Source organism: Sipha flava, unplaced genomic scaffold (assembly GCF_003268045.1).
Source record: "Sipha flava isolate LNK unplaced genomic scaffold, YSA_version1 172_pilon_pilon, whole genome shotgun sequence".
NCBI classification, from domain to species: Eukaryota; Metazoa; Arthropoda; class Insecta; order Hemiptera; family Aphididae; genus Sipha; species Sipha flava.
The window spans coordinates 1-22,173 of record NW_020271951.1 but is presented as its reverse complement, the minus strand read 5'-3'; the positions used below and the strand labels follow the sequence as shown (position 1 = coordinate 22,173).

The 22,173-nt window shown below is 30.7% G+C and overlaps 1 protein-coding gene across 1 annotated transcript; it reads left to right on the top strand.

Moving 5' to 3' along the window:
• The first annotated feature begins 2,854 nt into the window (after positions 1–2,854).
• Positions 2,855–19,056, top strand: LOC112680057 (band 7 protein AGAP004871-like). The gene is made up of 7 exons (XM_025550051.1): positions 2,855–3,170; positions 12,072–12,181; positions 12,318–12,390; positions 12,474–12,556; positions 14,553–14,812; positions 16,293–16,473; positions 18,230–19,056. Exons 1-7 carry the CDS (start codon positions 3,077–3,079, stop codon positions 18,350–18,352), a joined length of 924 nt encoding a protein of 307 aa, XP_025405836.1. The 5' UTR covers positions 2,855–3,076; the 3' UTR covers positions 18,353–19,056.
• Positions 19,057–22,173: the final 3,117 nt, after the last annotated feature.

Below are 22,173 nucleotides of genomic sequence, written 5' to 3'. Positions count from 1 at the left end.
TATGAAGTTAGGTGTAAAATTAAGATTTACTAATAATGTTTATGATACTTAAGAATGTGATAATATTTTCAGGGCTTGGCTTTCGCTAAGTACTTTTACTATGTTTGTTACTATGCATGTTTTTATTTACTATGCATGTTTAGATCGGTGGGTATTGAGGTATATTGTGTACACTCATCCACTACGTGTTTGATAGTTAATGATTAGTGGCATGTGCAGGCCTGTATAAGAGGGGGGCAGGGGTAGGAACATGCCCGGGGGCGTCAAGTCTCAGGGGCGGCAAAATATTTTAGCAAAATTAATTTTAAAAATTATGTACCAAATGAAAAAAAAAATAAAACAATAAAAAAAAGTAAATTGTATGTTTTATTATGATATAATTTGTTTAATTGGTAATTAAAAAAAGTATTAAAAGGTTTTCATTTATAAGTTATATTTTAATATTAAAGAATCTCAATTATGGACGAAATAATAAGTGTTATATTATTATTATTATTTATTAAGGGAGAGGGGGCATAAATTATATGCCCGGGGGTGCCAAATTTTTAAATATGGGCCTGGGAATGTGTCGCATATTGGTTGAGGATTTTTTTTAATTGAGTATGAGTATATGAGAAAAGTCTTCATTCTAATATTCTACATATATAAAACAGTAGAAAATAGTACGAATTCGGGTTTATTCAAAAAATGTTTTATCCAATGTCATATGATATACATAATGTAATATATATGAATATGAATATTTTAAATTTTAAACAGAAGACTTATCGTGGTCTAATCTTGAAACTTACGCGACCCAAAATTGGGTCGCGACCCACCGGTTGAAGACCACTGGTATATTATAAATGCGATCAAAAACTAGGTAGACAATGTCTCTTGGTCTCATAGGTAGCTTCGTCACTGGTAATTATTACTTATATGTTAATTCGATGTTATTATATGCCCCCGAGTCTTTTATACGAGTATTGGCCTTCGACGTAATAAGAAAGAATATTATAAACAATAATATATGTTTACCCGGGTTGTAAGATAATAACATGGTCGAGGATGTATAGTATATACTTTTCGAATCGATATACGACCTCCTTTTTGTAAAATTTTTCGTTATGGTCACCTATAACATCTGTATATCATATTATTTATATCCACATGACACTACACGTACGGGGTAAAATGTACACGTGACGTTTATGTTTATACAGAGTTATTGTATTAATGTCAATCGGACTGTAAAATCATTACGTATATATGTATATTATGTATATATGTGTACATTTACACGAGTATTTGGTGGGTGTTCTTAAGGTATTTGTGTTTAATTCTCGTCGGAAATCGTTCGCGAGATAATAGTTTTCTTCTGCTGTACATGAAACGTGTTTTCATATATTCTATATAATTTTGGAAAATTTTAAATTTCAAAAGATGACCTAAACTTACGAATTCCGAAAAAAAACGGATTATTTTTCCGAGCATTTACCGCGAATTACATTTTAATACATATCCGATGTCGTCAGACATAATATCGATTAAAACTTATAACTCTTAACTCTTCCGATCTTGAGCTTTTGAAGAGTAGACAAGACAGATACTTGACAATTCGCTGTGTTCGTTCTCAGAGCTGAGTGTACTCATATTCAGTATCAAGTGTGTATGGGTATTTGTTATGTTTCAACACACCCTGTGTCGGAATTCGTATTTTACGATTCGATAAATCATAGCACTCTACGGACCACGTGAGTAGATAGAAGTGGTATGTTCTGACGCCACGACAGACACCCCCGCCTACACCACCCACCACACGCACACATAACCGATGATTTTCTTTTTCCATTTAATTTACTTTGCGTCACCCGATCGTTTCACGCTACAGCGGCGGGTGGCTGCGGTGATACTAGAACATACTGCAGTGAAACCTGTGTATAACAGACAGTCGTGGGACCAAAATAATTGTCCGTTATAGGGAGGCTTTAGCGTTTCAATAGTCAAACTGATCTACAAACGTATCTGTTTACTGGAAAATTACAATTTTGTATGTTTATCGTATTATTATAGTATTATTCTACTACGATGTAATTATAATATTATTATTGTACTATTATTTTTTTGTTACTACGGTTAGGTTATACATTATGAATTCAATTTCAATGTTTCTTAAACAATTACAGTATGGATGTTTGTTTTTCGAACTTTAATTTAATCATTTCTAGCTCGTGATGAGTATTTAATTCGCCTCACGTGCGAAAACCGTTTTTCATCACCTTTATTCAAATAAAACACTTTCAGACGAATAAACTGTTCAAGAGCTTTTGAATGATTTTCAAATGCCTTAATTTTAGAATTTTTTTGTCAATCTTCAACTTGTTCCTTATAATCGACTTCCACGGGATTTATTTCAGGACGAACGTTAGGAGTAATCATTCATACGATATAGCGTTTGGATTTGAACTACGATTTTTGTCCGTTATCAAATCACGTGGGTGAAATATTTTTGTCCATTATAGACCGATCAAAATACACAAATATTTTTGCCGGGACCGGGTCATTTCGTCCTTTAAGTTTCGCTATAATTTCTATCCACTCGGGTGACCGTAAACGGTAAATATTTTAGTCGTTATTGATAACCGCAGGACGAGAAAGGGCGAAAAAACCACGAGTGGGTGGTGGGCGTTTCGGGTCGTATACGTTATACGTTCGTCCGTTTTTTAAATACACGGAAATCCCTCATGTAGATATTATTTCCGCGTCGTCATTGCGAATTATACGTCCGCGTTTCGGATCAATTATTCTCCGTCGATCACGTTCCACGAGCCGCCGCCGCCGCCGCCGCATGTTGTCGTGGCGCCAAGGGTCGCTGTGGTGGCGCTGAGTCCCATCGAGCCAGCCGCCGCGGAAGGAACGTTGCTCGTGAGGCACAAGTGTTTCCGGTGCCAGAGCGGCATTACGTACGGTCACCGGGCTTGGCAACACTGCGCGTGAGCCCCACCGTTTGGTTACGAGTAGTACGATCGGCTCGCAGGGCGCGAACGCTTTCGTCGTCGCGCTCGTCACCGTCACCATCGTTTGGCTCCGTGGAAACATGCACAACGCTGATTCGACCGAAGTCATCGACTTGGCCAATCACGTGGACACGTCCAGGCCTACCATGGACCAGAGACATCGTATAATCGGAGGTCAGTCGCGTTCCGCGTTAGTGCACGGCTCGATGCAAACTGACACGAGCGTTGGCCCTAGGGCTCAACGGGTTGTACAATCACGCGTGTACTCGATTGGATATAATATAGTATATCAGATCGGGTGCACGATGTACAGTTTTATACGTTTAAATATTGATAGTATTATGTATTTGGCGTATAGTTACATCCGACAAACAGAATAGTTCGGTTTGAAAATGTCCGATAAAAATTTAATCGCGTTCAAAGCGATATCCGGAATATTATCACTCGTGGAATAAGTTAATTTTTTTAACGGATTATATTTAATATGTGCACATAGTCTAGAGATCGAGAGCCACGTGCCGGAACACGAATCGATCGATAAACAATCAGTAATAATAAGTTGGCTTTTTCACGAATTAATTGATTAACAGACGATTAGAATATTGGTACTACGGTTTCATGGTATCACGTCTACAAGATCAATTCTATTTTTCGCCGAAAACGGAACGTTTTTTAACGGAGTAATAAAAAACGCGTACTATAATTCGACATGGTGCGTATCCAACCCTGTTAATCTAGTGTAAACACCGCGGCAATCAGCAATTCATGGTACGAAATTCCGAGCTTCGAGACGAAAAAAAATATAATAAAAATCGTACATATAGGTTTCATTGTTTTCGTTTATTTTTTTTCAAACCTGATAGCAATTATTGTAGTACATAAAAAATATTACAGTTTTCGCAAAGAGATAAACGAAAATACATTTACGGTAAATGTATGATTTATAAGATTAGATTTAGTAAATTTGATTGATGTTTAATGCGTATGAAATAAATAAATATTATCATTGACTGATTTATAGAGTCAAAAACATTACGGGAAGAAAAACAGTAATCATAACAACAACGTTATCATAAGACAACTTTACTTAGGTTCAAGGACGGCGCGAGGGGAGAAAAATAGGGGCAGTTGCCCAGGGCCCCACGCATTAAATTATAATTAAGGCCCCGCGGTTCTGATTTAACAGAACTTAAAATATTTTATTAATAGAAATTATAAGATTCAAAATTTATTTTGCCCAGGGTCTCATAAACTCTAGCACCGTTACTGCTTAGATTGCTTATCTTAATATTATACACACGTTTATTTTGTCCGCAAGAGGTGGAGGCAGGGGCGCATCCAAAGTCGGGGAACTGTGGGTCAAACCATTTCAAGAGTCCATTTATTAGGGATGAAACTGAATTAGAAATGAATACCTTATAAAAAAAAAAACACAAAATGCTCCTAACAGTTTATAAGTATATTTATATTACATTTTAGAATTATTGATACCACCGATAATGACTTATTTACGATTAATAAATAAAATCTAATTTTATCAGCACAACAAACGTATAAAATAAAATATGATTTACTTAACTTTCTACTAAAACGATATAATTTAAAATATAAATTATGAATTGAAAAATTTTAAATTTTGAATATACATGGCATTCATTTTTCAAGTAACTCCGATGGGCCAACTGTCCAAGAGGCCAATTTTGTCAACAAATATTAACTGTGGGTCAGCTGACCCCCTGAACTCCCTCTCTAGATTCGCCCCTGGGTGGTGATGAGAGGGAATGTGGAAGATTTCTTTAGAAGCAGTAAGGAATACGGGGATTAAAGCATAAAAATAGAGACAAAAGAACGTTATGATTTTTATTGATAACTAAGTAAGAATAGTACCGTTACACTGAATTGTATGATGATGAAATATTTGAAATATTAGACTAAAAATAGTAATCCACACGGGTCTATTGTTTTAACCTAAATAGATTTTTCAATACAAAACGCCAAACATTTTTAAAGGTATTTTGCGGAAGGGGTCTTGACCAACTGAACCTTCCTTCTAATACGGCCTTGGTTGTTACATTACTAATTAATATTCGTTAGTGCATACGAAGACGTGCGGTAGAAGTTTAAATACACATATGTGTGACGAAAATATGCAATTTAAAAGATTATAAATTAAAATTATAAAAAAAAATTAAGAAAAATATAAGAAAAAAAATTATAAATGTTCTACTTGTATATCAAATGTTGAACAATGTTTGAAATTGATTGCGTATAAACCCTAATTAATGGCATAAGGGTAGGATAGGCACCAACTGAGAATGCTTCACATGGAAAAAATAAGTCCTCCCAATCCAGTTACCTGGAATATGTTTGGGGTCGAAGTGATATTCGATTTATAATCGATTCAATCTACATGGAAACGAACAATATAGCAAAATAGCCGATAACGATTTGTTTGTTCAGTTAAAAATCGAGTTCATAAGACGTGTAGAGTAATATATAACAATGTAGCAGTTAAATATAATTATAACGAACGTATTCGCCGATCGCAACTCATTTAAAACCGTTTTTTTTAAAAGATTTCGTCGAAATGTTGTTGGTTCGATTAGATCTATTGGTTCTGGGCAACCGTTTGATTGTATAGATAAAAAATTAATACAAAGTGGGAATGTCAAACATATGCGCTAAGCAATAGCTGTATATAAAAAATAGATAAAAAAAAAAAATACGTAACACATTACAAATAATACATGTACACATTTGACATAATCGATGTAGTATATATCCAGTAATCAGGAAAAAAATAGACACCCTCGCACTGTCCGAAGTCGTATTGATCGAAAAGCTCATCGAACACAAGTATGTAATACAGGCGCGTAGCTAGGAATTTCATAAGAGATTGGTTATTCAAAATAATACACATCAAATTAATAGATTTACGTAAACTTTATTGTACAATCATACAAGCACATTATTGCTATCGCGTAATATATATTTCGAAATGATAAATATGAGTTCACCACGGTTCACGATGAATTTTTATAAGACTTAAGTATAACACGATCTGGGGGTGGGGGTGGTTCTATGCCCATGACACCTCCCCCTTTGGCTACGCGCCTTATAAAACAAATAATAATATACGTATCAAGAAAACGTGTTAGCTCGTTTTCAGCTATAGCTGCGTGTTCCGATTTGAAAAACTATTGGCGATAACGAATAAACTTTGTCTCCTGGTCTATGATTAATAAACGGTCTTAGTTTTTATTAACTGCTATGAATCTCATCGCGTGAAAAATCGAAGAAAAAAAATATACGGGAATCCATAACCATGTTCATGTAGTAAACACACTATGTACTCGTATAATCACCGACCTCACGTTTACGACCTTGCTACTGACTGACATAATATGTCGACGCGTCAAGTTTTTACGACTAAAAAAACGATAAAGCAATTTCTTTTTTTAGATTTAATTGTGTAAAATAAAAAGTATGTTCATTTTATTATGAAAAAATAAATGACATTTTTTACTGACCGCGGTGGTTAACTGTTGTGCACGCGGCTCGCAGCAGTAAATTTACCGTTATACACGTAAGAGAATACAACGAAAGGTTTTCAGCGTTAGGTTGAAAGCGGCAGGACGCGGTTGTAATGAACACATAATATAATTATTGAAGCGGGTGGTTGTAAAAATGATACTGAAATTTTATGATGAGTTTTTTAACGAATGAAAACCAAAGTGAAGTTAAAATCTGAACATTGATGGGCACTGCAAATGCAATTTTCTAAGAACTTACGCGTTTTAAATTTAGAAATGGTTGTAAGTGTTATAAATAAATGCAGAGTACCAGAAATGGAAAAGTAGCCAGATATCGGTTGGTCGTACATGAAAATGAGAATTCCTAAGAGCGGTCATTAAGCAATAAATGTCTGCCACAACTATGCTCGCTCGAGTGTTAATTGTCATAATTCGTTACCATTATTAAAACGTCAAATTATTGATTTGCGCCAATGTTTGAAATGAAATACGCCAACAAATCTAGTCAAATGAACCGTCTTCAGTAGTTCAAAAGAAATAAATATCGAAATTGATACGTTTCGCTTGGTTAAAGTTTTTGTTGACATCGCTTTCATAAGCGCCAAAGCTTTTACGTAGAGTTTATACGGCATAAATTTGACATTTTTTGTACTTATTTGTATTGCTATTGGCCTAATATAATTAAGAACACAATGAACTTATATTTTAAGTTAATTTCGAATAAATTAATTGTAAAACGTTCTGAATTTTATTATTTTCATTCAAAAGCTAGAAATGTTGTATTCATAAGATTTGTGGATAAGTGACGTTAAAATTTATACGATTTACTAAATGTTTTTGTTCCAAAATTCGTTTGAAATAATATTAATTGATAAATAATTTCTCGTTCTAGCCAAATTAAAAATTAAAATGTATTTGTTTTCGAATAGAATACACGCAATGTACCGTGACATATATATTTCAGGGTAAACGTGATTAATTAATGTATTGATTTTTGTGAACACAAAATTCTTTATGTGGTGTAGAAGCTAATGAATTTTTGCGAAGTGCTTTAGTCGTAGGTATTGATCTTCTCTTGTTAACTATTATGAGTCCGATTGTTTAAAAAATCACCATCATTAGCGCGAATACTCGAGATGCCCAATTGATTTTCAATAACGTTCATCGGTATAGGTAATATAGTCTAATCGATATCTATAAGCTCATTTGCACTGAGACGTAGCTGACAAAGTGACATGCCTGAATGGTAATATTATGGTTATTTATGTAATATGTATAACGTACACATAAAATGCTTAATATCGTCGTGAGCGTAGACAAATTTCCATATCGAAATTACAATGAAAAGCTTTATGATGCACTACTATATAGGATACACTATTTGTATATTAGGATTAGGTGTAAAAAGGATAAAAATAATAAATGAATCCGTGGTTTACGTACATGCATTAGACTTGATGTAGTTGATTTTGCTCACGATAAAATATGGCGCTAAAACAAAGTAGAAAATTTCGAGTAAGTTGAAATTTCTAATTCTATGTAAACACACATGCTTGTGAACTTATTGTAGATGTACATATTAAAAGTATACGAGTACAACATTTAGATTAAAACTTAAGAAAACACACGTTTTTAGATCAAGTGTTTTGGGTAGTTTAATTCCATTAAGACGAAACACAGTCAAATTGTAGCGCATTATTATTTATATGTATTATATTCAACTCAACTCCTTTAAATTTATATTTGTTGCGGATGATATGCAAATATACATGCCCATCTATTCAACTGATGATATAGTTTTCCTACAACATGATTCAGATAAATGTACAATGTGGTGCTCACATCCAAACATGTTCACTATGCTCCCATTTCCTTCAACCGTTCCAAATCCCATATTAACTTTAAGTATTATTTGTACGGCATGTACTTCTATATTGTTACTCAAGTACAGCAAGCAACGACAACCCGCAGAACTTTTTTCTGTGGCCTTCCAAATATTTATCATGGTGTTTAAAATTTTAATTTTATATCTTAAATACTAATAAATAAAATAAAACGTGACTATTATACTTTTACGCATAGTTTATCTCATGTTTTTAATACTTAAATTAAACAATACTTTAGTTTCGAAAATATGAATATTGTACACGATTAAGTGATGAACATATGAACGCAGTTTACTTACTGCTGCGCCGTGCAACAGAAACGGCTGCGTAACACGGTGTTTGTATTGTTAAATTTTCATGTACTTTAAATGACTGTAAAATGTTTGCATTTATCCACTAAAAAATTACCAAATATGTTAAAAAAAAAAATAAAATATGCATTTTAGCTAAAAAGAAACTCCAAGGTAATGCAGAATAAAATCAATTTTATCTTTAATATTAAAAATTAAAAGTTAATTATAATTTGTTAGTATGTATTTAATTTTTATAAGTTATTTCTGTATTTTAAATTTTTTTAATATTATAATTATATTCGAACATTAATATTATTATATTATTATACTTGTAGGTATATACTAATTTACAATATGAGCAATGCCATACAATGGTTTTTTTTAATTTTATCAAACTTGAATTTAAAAATATTTGGAACAAACACAATTATGATAGTGTATAAATGATAGTCTATCATTTATATTTATTTATTCTACCTTTTAATTTCAATTGTTTTTAAAAAATTTCGAAAATATACTAGAATATACATATAAAATATGCAAAAATATGCGAAACAAAAATACTATTACGTTTCTGATTCAGTAGAACATGAATAAAATTTGTATCCAAGTTCGATTTAAATTGGATCAATAGAAAAAAAAATGCAATTTTATCCGAACTCTAATGATTACGAGCATGCTCGGTCGCGAAATAGATCAAATTAACGTAATTAAAAAAGGGTTAAATTACATGCCGACGGAAAATTCGTACTGACCTTTAAAACGACACGGAACGAACTATGCTGTAATTTAGTATTATATCGTCCATCGTGTTCGTGGATAAAATGATACGAACAAATAATAGTCTATAAGAACATCTCAACCATTTGTGGCGCCGGGCGTCGGGCGCCGTCGAACGAGAAGATAATCAATAAAAGTATATGATACGCAATAGCTACGTAGGAGGTACTACTTCTTTAGCAACGACACAATAAAACGTTTAAAAAAAATTGTCATAATTTACCCAGCGAATATATTAGTTTACAGTTCAACGTCTATATCATTAACTTGACGGTTAAAAAATAAAAGAAAAAAAAATAGATATTTCGTTAAAAAGAAAAACTTATCTGTACGAAATTCATGAAAATAATGATATGTAATAGGTCTAATATATATCCTAAAATATAATAATGTAATGTAATAATTATAATTAGGGCTCGGATTTAAATGCATTAAAAACCATACAAAAATGCCTAATAAAATATTAGATAATTCATAATTTTATTGAAAAAAATGTTGACTTGTGATTGGCGACCATGGTATTGACTGAGGAGTATATTTGAAGTGGCAAATTTCGTTTGGTGTTAATTCTTCGTTATGTTTGTTAGATAAGTTTATTTGCCTTCTAAAATGTTTGAAATTGTTTCCATTATGATATATCCACAATTCTTTTCTAAGATATTTTCTAAATTTATTTTTATTGCTTTATCATAATTTTATGTATTATTTGAAATACTAGTTTTGGAATCATTTACGTTTAGAGACACCAATTGTCTCAATTAACGATATAACTTTAGAAGTTATACAGCTTGGTATAGTTCAATGATTGGCTTTTATAAATATTAAATTTGATTACATTTCTTTGATTACCATTAAATGTTTCGATTTTTTGATGCCTACCTATGTCATTGTTTACTTTAAATCCATTGAAAATATTCTCAACAGTATACTGAAACTTCTATCGAAAATTTGAACGTGTCAGTATTGGTTGAGTTGGTAAAGGAACAGTTGGACCCATAAATTATACACATTTTTTTGAATCAATAAGTTCGATAGTTATTTTCATAATTATCTAACATAATTCGGGGTATGTCGCAATTTTTTTATATTCATGCTAAAATAATAGCATTTTAACTTGAAACACATTTTAGATTAATACCCCATTAACTTTGGAAATAAATTCTATCTACGTCATGTCAAAAATATTATCGAGTTTGCATTTTGTTATTGATTTGTGATATTTTTCGATGTGTTGATAACAAAAATAAAACATATTAAAAACTCGTTAATTTGTGTAAAGAAATAGTACCTAGATGGTTATACTACGGTTAAACATTGGTGTACGTGGTACCTAATCACAATAATCATCGAAGTATTACATACATTATTTTTTAAATTAATTTTATATTAAAGCCGCAAAAGGTATAATATTATATTGCTTTTTTTATCTATTAAAACATAAAACTATATGTTTAGACGATGACAGTACAATTATACAGCTGACACGAATGATAAACTATACAATAATAGAACCCTAGAATTTACTTTTTTATTTTTTTAATTAATTAAATTTCATAATTTTATCACGTTTGTGCAATGTACAATAAAAATGATGGAATTAATGCTATAGCAATACAATTCCTCGATGTTAGTGTTATTTTACGTAATTATTTTACTCATATAATTTTTTAAGACACTTTTATATGTCTATTAAAGTAGTACAATAGCTACAACATGTTTATTTTTAGTATAGTGAAAAATTCAAGTGTTCATATGTATAATATATAATAATTTATAATATTATATAATCTATATAATCATTATACATTAATGATTAATATGTCAGTTGTAAAAAAAAAAAAAAAAAATAAGTAGAGGCTACAATTCGAGATAATATTGCTCTGTTTAAATATTTTTAACTTTTATACTTAGCGACACGATTTGTGGTATGGGAAATTATTCTAACGATTTAAATTTGTATAAGATTAAGTATTAATGATTCATAGGGGGTAGTAGATAATAATGCGAAAACAGAGTTCCTGCTATTGTAAGTATTAGCAAAAAAAAAAAAAAAATTCTATACGTACATAATAACGAATAAAATTAACAGTTAATAACCAATGAGATAATTTAAAATATTGCATTTATACCTAGGTACATTTTATAATGATCGAAAATTGATAGTTATATAATAGTAGTAATAAATGTTTCGATCGACTTCTTATATTGTCCGCACCCTCTGACTAAGTGTTTGGAAACCCAAGTGATTGCACACCCGAAATGGCGGTCCTGTTCCAACAGCGTTTAAAATCGTTTGAATTGTTTAAATATTGGACGCAAATTATTTTTCAACTGTTCTTAGAACAATCGATTCAATTATTAATGTATTGCGATTTCTATGGTTTTTACCGTTGTAGCTCGAAACACATTTTATTTTGTTAGTGCGACTTGAACGCGTGCAAATCGATGATATCATTTCATTGTGACGACATCGCAAACAATTTTCACACACGACCGATTCCGTCGACATCGACTGATCTGCGTTTTTTTCATTTTTTTCCCCGTACGCTATTCACAGGGTTTGTTTTTCGTTTTCTGTTCCAGCCGAAGATAGTGCGCCCACCGATCCAGGCATATGTGGTAAAATTTTGATTGGATGTGCTTGGGCGCTCGTCGTCGTGACGTTTCCGTTTTCATTGTTCGTCTGTTTCAAAGTTAGTATTTCAAATGACCCACCGCACTGCGAACCGTAAACAGTGTCCGTGGCCACTGCATCCCTCCCGCTTTACCCGTCCTCAAGGACGACAGTGTTCACTGTTGTTGTTTATGTCTCACGCGTTGTATGCACAGGTGGTTCAAGAGTACGAAAGGGCCGTAATATTCCGTTTGGGGCGTTTGGTGTCAGGTGGAGCGAAAGGGCCCGGTAAGTAAACGCTGAGCGGTTGCGCTCTCGAATGCATTTTATCAGAAGAAAAATTATTACAAAGAGTATTTTTCTTGTCTCAGGTATATTTTTCATTTTGCCCTGCATCGACAATTACGCACGCGTTGACTTGAGAACGCGCACCTACGATGTGCCACCGCAGGAGGTATTTATATTTATGTATATATGTAATACACAGTGCAACATTTGTACATGTTTTTTTGTACGGTTAAAGTTTAATTTTAAAATTAAACACGAAGACAACACCTTTTATTTGACCCTTTAGTAGTTATTTTTTATTTGCGCACCACAAACAAACAACTTTGGAATACAAAAATAAAATATTATATAAGAGCTGTTACGAACTTATTTTCAACGTGAATTTCGTTCGTCATTGGTGAAAAGTTGCGTTCGAGTATTCCGTCATTTCAATATAAATATTTATATGTATAGATTCAAAATTATACTATATGTTTGCCGTGATCCATGCGAGCACTACCATAAATACAAGAATATTGAATTTTCTCGATTCTCGGTGGTCTTGAATCAAATAGGATTCGGAAAGTCATAATATTTTCAGTTTAAAGAAAAACGTTTGGCATCACTGCAGCGGTAGCCGATGGGGCATCAATTATCTGCTCTGATTGGGCGGCTCGTTACGGTTAGGTCTCGGTCGAACAGTGATACAAAAAAAAAAGTACATTTATTGTAGATTTGCATACGTCATTGATATTCGTACGTGTACAGCATACCAATCCTCGTGCGTGTGCGTGTTTAAAAACGGCAAACGGGGATCTATGTTAATTACAACGGAAACGCGTACACCATTTGCGTACAAACAAACTAAGAGAAGTATACCTACAAGAACGTAATGAAAAACATGAAAAATATCCAATTTACGTACAATTGACGGCAGGTCGGACAATTGGCGTGTGTATAATCATCGTAACGGTCAATGTATTATGTTTACAAACATACTTGTGTACTATTTAGTATAATATTGTTCAGTGTAATTTTTTTCACAGAAATATTCCAATTACTTTTCAGGATATCACGCGTCACATTTGTTTCTGTTCGTGGTGAGAAGGGGCGCGTATTACAATAATAAGTATACCTAATCGCACGGAAACTTTCAGCAAACGCTTTTGTGTCCGAGATTTAGTTAAATTTGGTTCGGGATTTTCGTAACTACATAATTTGCTATGTTTTAAACATTAAAGACGTAATCCTTTTTTTGAATTTACGTTCTTCGCTTAACTCACGATTACCCGTATAAAATGCGTTACGGTTATTTTTGTTATTAAATTTGTGGTTGTTCTTCGAATGATTTTAAATATGGTGAAAATAATGCTTGAGTATTTTGGATTAAATTAAACACAAAAAAAAAAAAGCTAGGAAAAACAAATATTTAATTGAATACAAAAAATATCAAATTATATATTAGTTGTATATACCGTGTGGATATTTATAAAAAATAATAATGACTTGGTCACCTTTTGACCTAGAGCAAAACACGAACGAATAAATGTAGTTCGTATATATTCTATACAGGTTCGTTTATGGTATTAGGTGGGTACGGAAAATTTAAATGATTTTATTCGATTTTTCGATTCTAAAGTAGATATTAAAAATCAAAGTCATTCAACTGTTCATATAAAAAACTTATATAGACATGGGAAAAAGCAGCAAATGCTAAAGTAAGCACTTTTAGCATTTTAAAGCGTTTATGAATGCCACTTCAGTCGTGAGTAAATCGAACGTCAAGTATTTTAAGCTATAAAATAATTTCATTACTTTAATATTTATGAAACTTTAACCAAGCATTTTTTATGATGCTAAAAATGAGTATACTACAGTACAAATATGATAATAGATAATAGATAATATGATAATAGAATAAAGTTTTATTTTAACAATAAAATAAAAAATATGTTTACCGTCATATGAAATATGTTAATTTATTGATACGAGTTAACTGCTTTGTTAATCCACCACCTTCAAGCAGAATAAATGCATACAAACGCGGGTATATATTTTGTGCATGTTTTGATATTAATTTGAATTTGTTAAGCCCGTAAGGTGCAATCGTTTTTGATGCTCGTTAATTATTTCCGTATTGTTTCTAATTGAAAATCTATTTTTTTCCGTCGTAATCATCATAGATATTGACTAAAGACAGCGTGACAGTTTCTGTGGACGCTGTGGTTTACTACCGGGTGTGCAACGCTACAATATCGGTGGCAAACGTGGCCAACGCTCATCAGTCCACCAGATTGCTGGCTCAAACCACGCTTAGGAACGTCTTGGGAACTAGACCGTTGCACGAGATCCTCAGCGACCGAGATGCTATATCAAAAACTATGCAAGTGTTGTTGGACGAAGCGACCGAATCGTGGGGTATCAAAGTTGAACGGGTTGAAATGTGAGTTCATGCGGATACCGTCGGCAGTGCATGCTAATTGGTTATGATTGGTATTGGGGACTTGTAGCATTTTCATATTTGTTTTGCACAACCACAAAAATAGCCTAGTACAAAATAATAATGTTTCATGCATTCGCAAAGCAAGTCTTACAATTTTATTTTGCGTATAAACGTACGTTTCGAGTTCTTTTTTATTGGTTTTAGCGCATCATTCTTCCGTTTTATACTTTTAAATGCATATTTTAAATAATTTATCATATAATCAATACTTTTCCGTCGACGTTTTATTTTGTCCAATATACGACATAAACATTGCTGAATTAAAAATAATGTCAAATGTTGATCATACAATATGGTTGTCGGCTGTTCGCAAATACATATTTTTCCTATAAATACCTCTCGAGGATCGCCGATTAGATTAAATATTTTTATAAACAGTAAACACGTTGTTTGCATCATGAAATTTCCGATAGGACGTTAATGATGCCAAAAAATGTCATTGCATTGACTTTTGTCAATCGTTGTTCGTTAATAGTTAAATATTTTAGTCATTAAGTCTTGGTTCTGTCGTCTGCCAATGTGCGTACAGTCGTAATTCGTGTCAAATCATCGTCTTTGTGTAATGTTTTAATATTAAAATAAAGATAATCAATCTTTTAACAGTCTGTTTAAAAGTTATTTATCGGAATTCGGTGTCAATGTGTTTTCTACTGACGATATAGTCCTATAATTTCAGTATTATGACGTTAAAGTAGGATGTGAAAAACGATTTTATGTCAAGCAAGATTCAAATGATTTGTATACTTTTAAATAGATGGTTTTTAAAAGCATATTTTTAGTGCATATCATATGGTTTTTTAGTGCATAAGTACTTGTATATGTAGTGCTTTTTTTTTAGAGTTATAAGTCCTCTGCCCTTGTTATGATACTAAGTTAGCATACTTTTTGGTCGTGCCAAATTCAAGGCAGTCGAACAATTCTCATTTTCGGGCCTTTAAAAAAATATATTTTCGTGTTCGCAAATATTTATAACAAGTCTTAACAATTCACGTGAGATCATGTACGAATATATGTAATGCATTTTATGTTATTATTACGGAAAAATTTATTCGAGTACAAATTCAGGTTAATAAATTAAAGTAGGTATACAGTCTTTTGTGCACTCTTGAAAGTTGTCGTTTGACGATTGTATGAATTAATTTAAATATTGTGTTTTAAAAATCAATTTCTGTCCCGTGTTTCACTCGACATAATTCACCATTATTTTGTTGATTTTAAATCGCCAAATAATAAACTCATCATTTGCTTTTACTTTGTAAATGAGTACAATATCTATAGGTGTTCATTCATCATCCGTGAAAATAGTTCAACTTTTGACGTATGGGTCACTAATGACGATTACCAATTTATATCATATGCTAGTATTGTATACACAACATATTGTTACTAATAATTATGCATCGGCGATTTACTTTTATAGTAAAGACGTGCGGCTGCCGGTGCAGTTGCAGAGGGCTATGGCAGCTGAAGCAGAGGCGGCCCGGGAAGCTCGAGCGAAAGTCATAGCGGCGGAAGGTGAACAGAAAGCATCACGAGCACTCCGGGAAGCTTCCGAAGTCATAAGCGATTCTCCGGCTGCTCTGCAGCTCAGATATCTACAAGTAAGTACAATCGAATAAATGGTGAATTTTACTATTAATCGGTTCAATGTTAAGCATGGTTTAAGTAATATTTTCAAAAAAATAGGGTATTAATTATACATAAACACTTTTTTAACTTAATTTTTCGATATTACCGAGTGGTTTCAAATCACAGTGTAGTTTACAATTTTTTTCATAGATTTAGAGGGTTGAAAATTTATTATATAAGCCATGCTGGTTGAAACCATTATCCGAAATCAGGTTTTTTCCATTGAGATTCGTTTTCAATTGTAAATATAATTTAGATATTGTTAATATTTCAAGTCGCTTGCGCTTCAAAAGCAACATCAAAGCGTATTTATCAAATAAATAGTTAAAATTCTAATAATATGAATTATTAGAATTTAAATCAATACAATACATAACTGTATTAGGTGAAGATATAGGATCAGCGATTAGAGGTTTTGTTCGCGGCATTGGAGCAAACGGAAATAACAAACAGATTGTAGGCGTTATTGAATCCATGATAGAGAAACGTGATTTATGCAAGTACTTCAAAAGCATATGCACATTGTACAATAGACATCCATATTAGAATAAATTGAAAAACCAAACGCTTCCAAATCCATTTTTTCTTCTTTGCTATATTTTTTATTTATTATTTCTGTTGCTATAAAATTCCGACCATCCTAGACATATTACATAATTTTTGAGTGCCAAAGAACAAGTAATCTATAGGGTAAAATGCATGTACATTTTGTGAAATAATACCGACCAAGTGTATATTTTCTTGGTTATAAAATAATAAAAATCAATAATTATACCATGCGAAAGTGTGACGATTATATTTTATACCATTAACATCAATGTATTCGAATTCGGGAGCACACGAGTTGCGTCCCGTAAAAAAGGTATACACGAATTGCATCCCAAAAAATTCATGTATTTTAATTAAGGGTTCTTAAACAACTAACAAAAATTAACTAATTTTATAATAAATTAAATAAATAATTTTATAAATAAATAAATTTTGGTAGCTGTTCACTTCGAGCTCGATACAAATTATTTTTTACATAGTGAATATCTGTAATTTTTAATGTACTTTTAACACTGATATCAATACTTTCTTTTAAATGTCGATGCATTAGTTTAGCTGGTCTTTCATATAATTCTTGAGTACGCTTAAACGGTACATGTCCAACGTTGAATATTATTAGCCATATATTTATTAAAACAGAACTTATATTTGTCAATTATTTTCAAATGTTTTTGTTTTTCACTATTAATATTTTGTATTTCCATTTTAAAACTATACAGTTATCACAGCTCACGTAGGTATACGAAAAAATAACGAACGAAGACTGAACTGCAGTAAAATATATACTAAATTCAACAATTATTAATAGTAGATACTGTACCTAATCAAGTATTTTATATCATCTTGGTAAATCCAGAACATTGTGAAACTAAATGCTGTACACACATAAATATAATACAAAGCTTTATCGATATAGTATAGGTATAATAGAGGTCGTATTACGATTATGATAAACTAACTTGCTATCCATTATCGTAAAATATATTACTATCGAAATATAATATTAGAGCCTAGGCTACCTTATAATAATTAACACACCACGGAGAACCCCTGAAACGAAATAAAACTCTACTACCTAACAAATATATAGTGGGACGCAACTAAAATGCCCCGTCGAATTCAAGTGTTACTTTTGACAAACTAATACTTCATAATACTTGTGTTATATTTTCCTTTTAGACTTTGAACACAATATCAGCTGAGAAAAATTCTACTATAGTGTTTCCGTTGCCAATCGATATTATTTCATTTTTCACGAGGCCACGAGAACCTACTAATGTTCCACCAAAGGAAAGCAGTTAAACAAGAAGTAACATGCACGTTATTAACTTTAAATAAACCGTTGTAAATCTATGAAAAATTTAATGTTAATTACACAATAGTTAATTTAATATTATATTCATCTAAGTTACGTTAATCTAAGATATTATATCGGCACTAAATAAGGTATACATTTTGAAAGTGACGTACATGGGGGTGTCTGGTTTCAAACTCCCTCCAGTGCCAAAAAAAAAAAAATTGTTTTATTATTGATGACGTGTAATATATTCGTAGTTTCATTATTACGCTTTGAACTTAAAATATACAATTAAACAAATATTATGATAATTAAATAATTAAATTGATAGGTGTTTGTAAAGTTTAGTTAACTGTGCTGTTTTTATAATCCAATAGCGATTAATTTACTGCAATGTAAAAGTAAACTGTAAATTGGTAAAATAATATCTATTTATAGCAGTTATTTATTTTATTTATCTGTGCAACGAAAAAAAAAAGATAACGATTATTTTTGTTAACTCCCCAAAGCAAGATTAAATGTACGCCACTGCATTTGGATTGATAAGTTATTACAATAGTAAGAGCTGTACATTTTTATATTTTGTTTAACAATTTATATATTTATTTTTAATTCGTTGGTATTGTTACCATTGTGGTGCAAAAACTATCAAATATTTTGGAATTTTATTTTGTGTAATGATATTGTTGTGGATTTTTAAATTATGTAATTTAAAAATATCTGAAAATTATGCATTTTTAGCATTTAATGCTTTTTTTATACATTAATTATGAAACAAGTCTATTATGATAATTATTATTATTAAATGTTTTGGTGTTAATCATTTCCAACTACAAAATAAAGTGTTTCATTATTTTGTCAATAAAAAAAAAAAATTGAGTTTAAAGAATTAATGTTTGTAGAAATTATATTTTGTATACATACGTTAGTTAAATCGAACTCTGTAAGCCGTAAAGCTAGAAACAGGTTTATATTTTAAATTACTAACGAAAAAACGGGTAAATATTTTAGTTGGTAAAAAAATAAAACTACGAAGACATTTTCTAAAAATTGGCCTCGGAGGTAAACAGATCATTTCTCATTTTTCTCAATATTATTTTTCCAGTATGAGAGAAGATTAAAAATACTGGAGAACTTTGTTAATATCACCCAGCATAAATTAATATTAGTAAAATCATGGACTTCTTTATAAAATTTAAAAATTCAGACAACTTGATTCAGAGACTATTTATATATTTCTTAAAATGATATTTTATAATATTATTTATATAAAATAAGTATTTCTATTTAAATTTTAAAAATAACAAATTAATTTAAACGGGCTCACGAGCCCTAAAAATAGCCGGGCCTCTGTACTCAAGGTTCATCAGTCCCCTCCCCCTTTTGGAAACTCAATTAAAACGTCTAATTTTGTCTTATTATAGCATGTGATGTTATGTTTTATGGATCACTTGTATCAAATTTTATGTTAACTTTTCATTACTTATTATTAAATAGATAACATTTCTATTTCATATTTTATTGTATTATTGAACTATTTAATTGTTTGTACACATGAATGTAACATAATTGCCTATACAGAACGCCGTTTAATATTCAAATGTAAGCAAAAAAATTAAAGTATATTTTATTGTTGTTATTTATATTTGTATTTTTATTAGAATTCAAATAAAAAATAAAAATGAAAGCGGTTTAAAACCGTCCCGAATGTATGCATTCATATTATTTACATATATTTATGTTGAATTTAATACTTTGTAAATACAGTTTTTCACGATTATGTAAAAAGATTTATTCTTCTTACACGCCATTATTTTTTTATGTAATCATTATATTGATTACTGAGAAAAAAAATATTTATCATTTCCAACTAACAATAAAAATTTCTAATTTTTAATCAAATTAGCTGACTTGCGCAAAGTTCGTATTTGAGATATTATGTTACCATTTTCGTCTGGAAAAATTTAAAGTACTTTTATTACATATATTTCAAGGTGATTCTGATGAAAATAATAGGCTTGCACTACTTTTACATACTATAAGTACCAATCTCCTAATTCACTAAAACGTCTATCAATATGATCACAAAACATGTTTTTGACAAAAATAAACACTCCATTTTGCCAGTATGTATAGCGATTTTCTAATATTGTTTTATAGAATTTAAATTTTGTTTTAAAAATTACATAATATACACCCACGCCTTCTCTGTCAAAACACATTCTAATCAAAAAAATATAACTACTTGAATGCATTATCTATACGCAAAATATTATCAGAAAACCGTTTTCATTTTGACGATCAGAGCATTTATTATGGTCACTTCACTCTAAATTCAGAACACTGTTGTATAATCACCAGTGTTGAGCATTATCTAGATAAAGTATCTAAATAAATTATCTATATTAATAATTAATTATCCTTTATTTTATCTAGATAATAAATAAAATTAGTTATCTGATGAACTATCTAAGATAAATTCTTTAATTATCGATCATAATTTATCTAGATAAATAGATACGAGTATATTTATTAAAAAAAAATTCGAAAAATCGAACTTTAAAATTAATGAAAACTTTATTAATTTTATTAATGAATTAACTTTATAAATAATTATTATTACTAAAAAAGCTTTTTAATGCAATATATGTTTAGTTATATTATTTAAATTGAGCTTATAAGTATTATTTTTAAGAATTGTTTACATATTTAATAAAGACTTTTCAGTTTAAACTTTCTAGTGACTCTTATATTATTTGATTCCTAATAAATAGACTTAAATATTACTCCATAATAAGTGTTATGAAAATTGATAACTATACCATAAAAAATATTAAAAATGCAATTATCGACTTTGTAATATCTAATTCTTTTCTTATAAACGTTGATAAAATAGATAATCCTATTATCCCTGTCGATAAACTGCATCCTCCATTAAATATTATTCTTAAATATTCGTATAATGAAACTTTATCATATTATAACTACTTTTACAAGTGGAAATCAGGTAATTATAGGTCCATTGTAAACTAATTAGGATCCATTGATTGGATAAATAACTTTCAAACTGGCAATATAAATGAAAACAGATTTTTTCTATTATCATATATATCATACAATAAATACTTTTATACCTAAATTGTGCAGTTTTAATTCAAAGTTTCCCATTTGGTTTAGTAAAGAATTAAAAAATGTAATAAAACAAAAAAAATTCACACATTACTTCTACAAAACATCAAATAGTTTAAATTCATACTTAGAATTCACCTCTCTACGGAAAAAAATGTAATTATTTAAGACGACGTGATTATAACATTTATGTTGATAATGTTCAACGCATGGTTAAAGTTAATCCGAAATACTTTTGGACATATTTTAATTCTAAAAAATCAACTAATAAATTACCGTGTACAATGTCTTATTTCAATGAGGAAGCTAATAATGGTAATGATATAGTTAATTTATTCAAATCGTATTTTTCATCCGTCTATGAAGTAAAACTAGTTGATTTATCTATAAATAATACCTCCCCGAATGTTGTAGTAATTGTGAATATGAGGTTCATTAAAAAAAATTTCATATATGACGTCATCAGCCGAGTCGCAAACTAAAATCTCTCTAAAATCGTTATTTATCAACAATAGTGGAATATTCTTACATATCTACGTTCGTACATTTATAACGCATCGAATGATGTAGTATTTGTGAATATGAGGTTCATTAAAAAAAATTTCATATATGACGTCATCAGCCGAGTCGCAAACTAAAATCTCTCTAAAATCGTTATTTATCAACAATAGTGGAATATTCTTACATATCTACGTTC

Coding starts and splice junctions, on each gene's coding strand:
- LOC112680057 (XM_025550051.1), top strand. CDS start 3,077: ATGCACAACGCTGATTCGACCGAAGTCATCGACTTGGCCAATCACGTG. Junction 12,391..12,473: donor AGGTGGAGCGAAAGGGCCCG/GTAAGTAAACGC, acceptor TTCTTGTCTCAG/GTATATTTTTCATTTTGCCC. Junction 14,813..16,292: donor AAAGTTGAACGGGTTGAAAT/GTGAGTTCATGC, acceptor TTACTTTTATAG/TAAAGACGTGCGGCTGCCGG.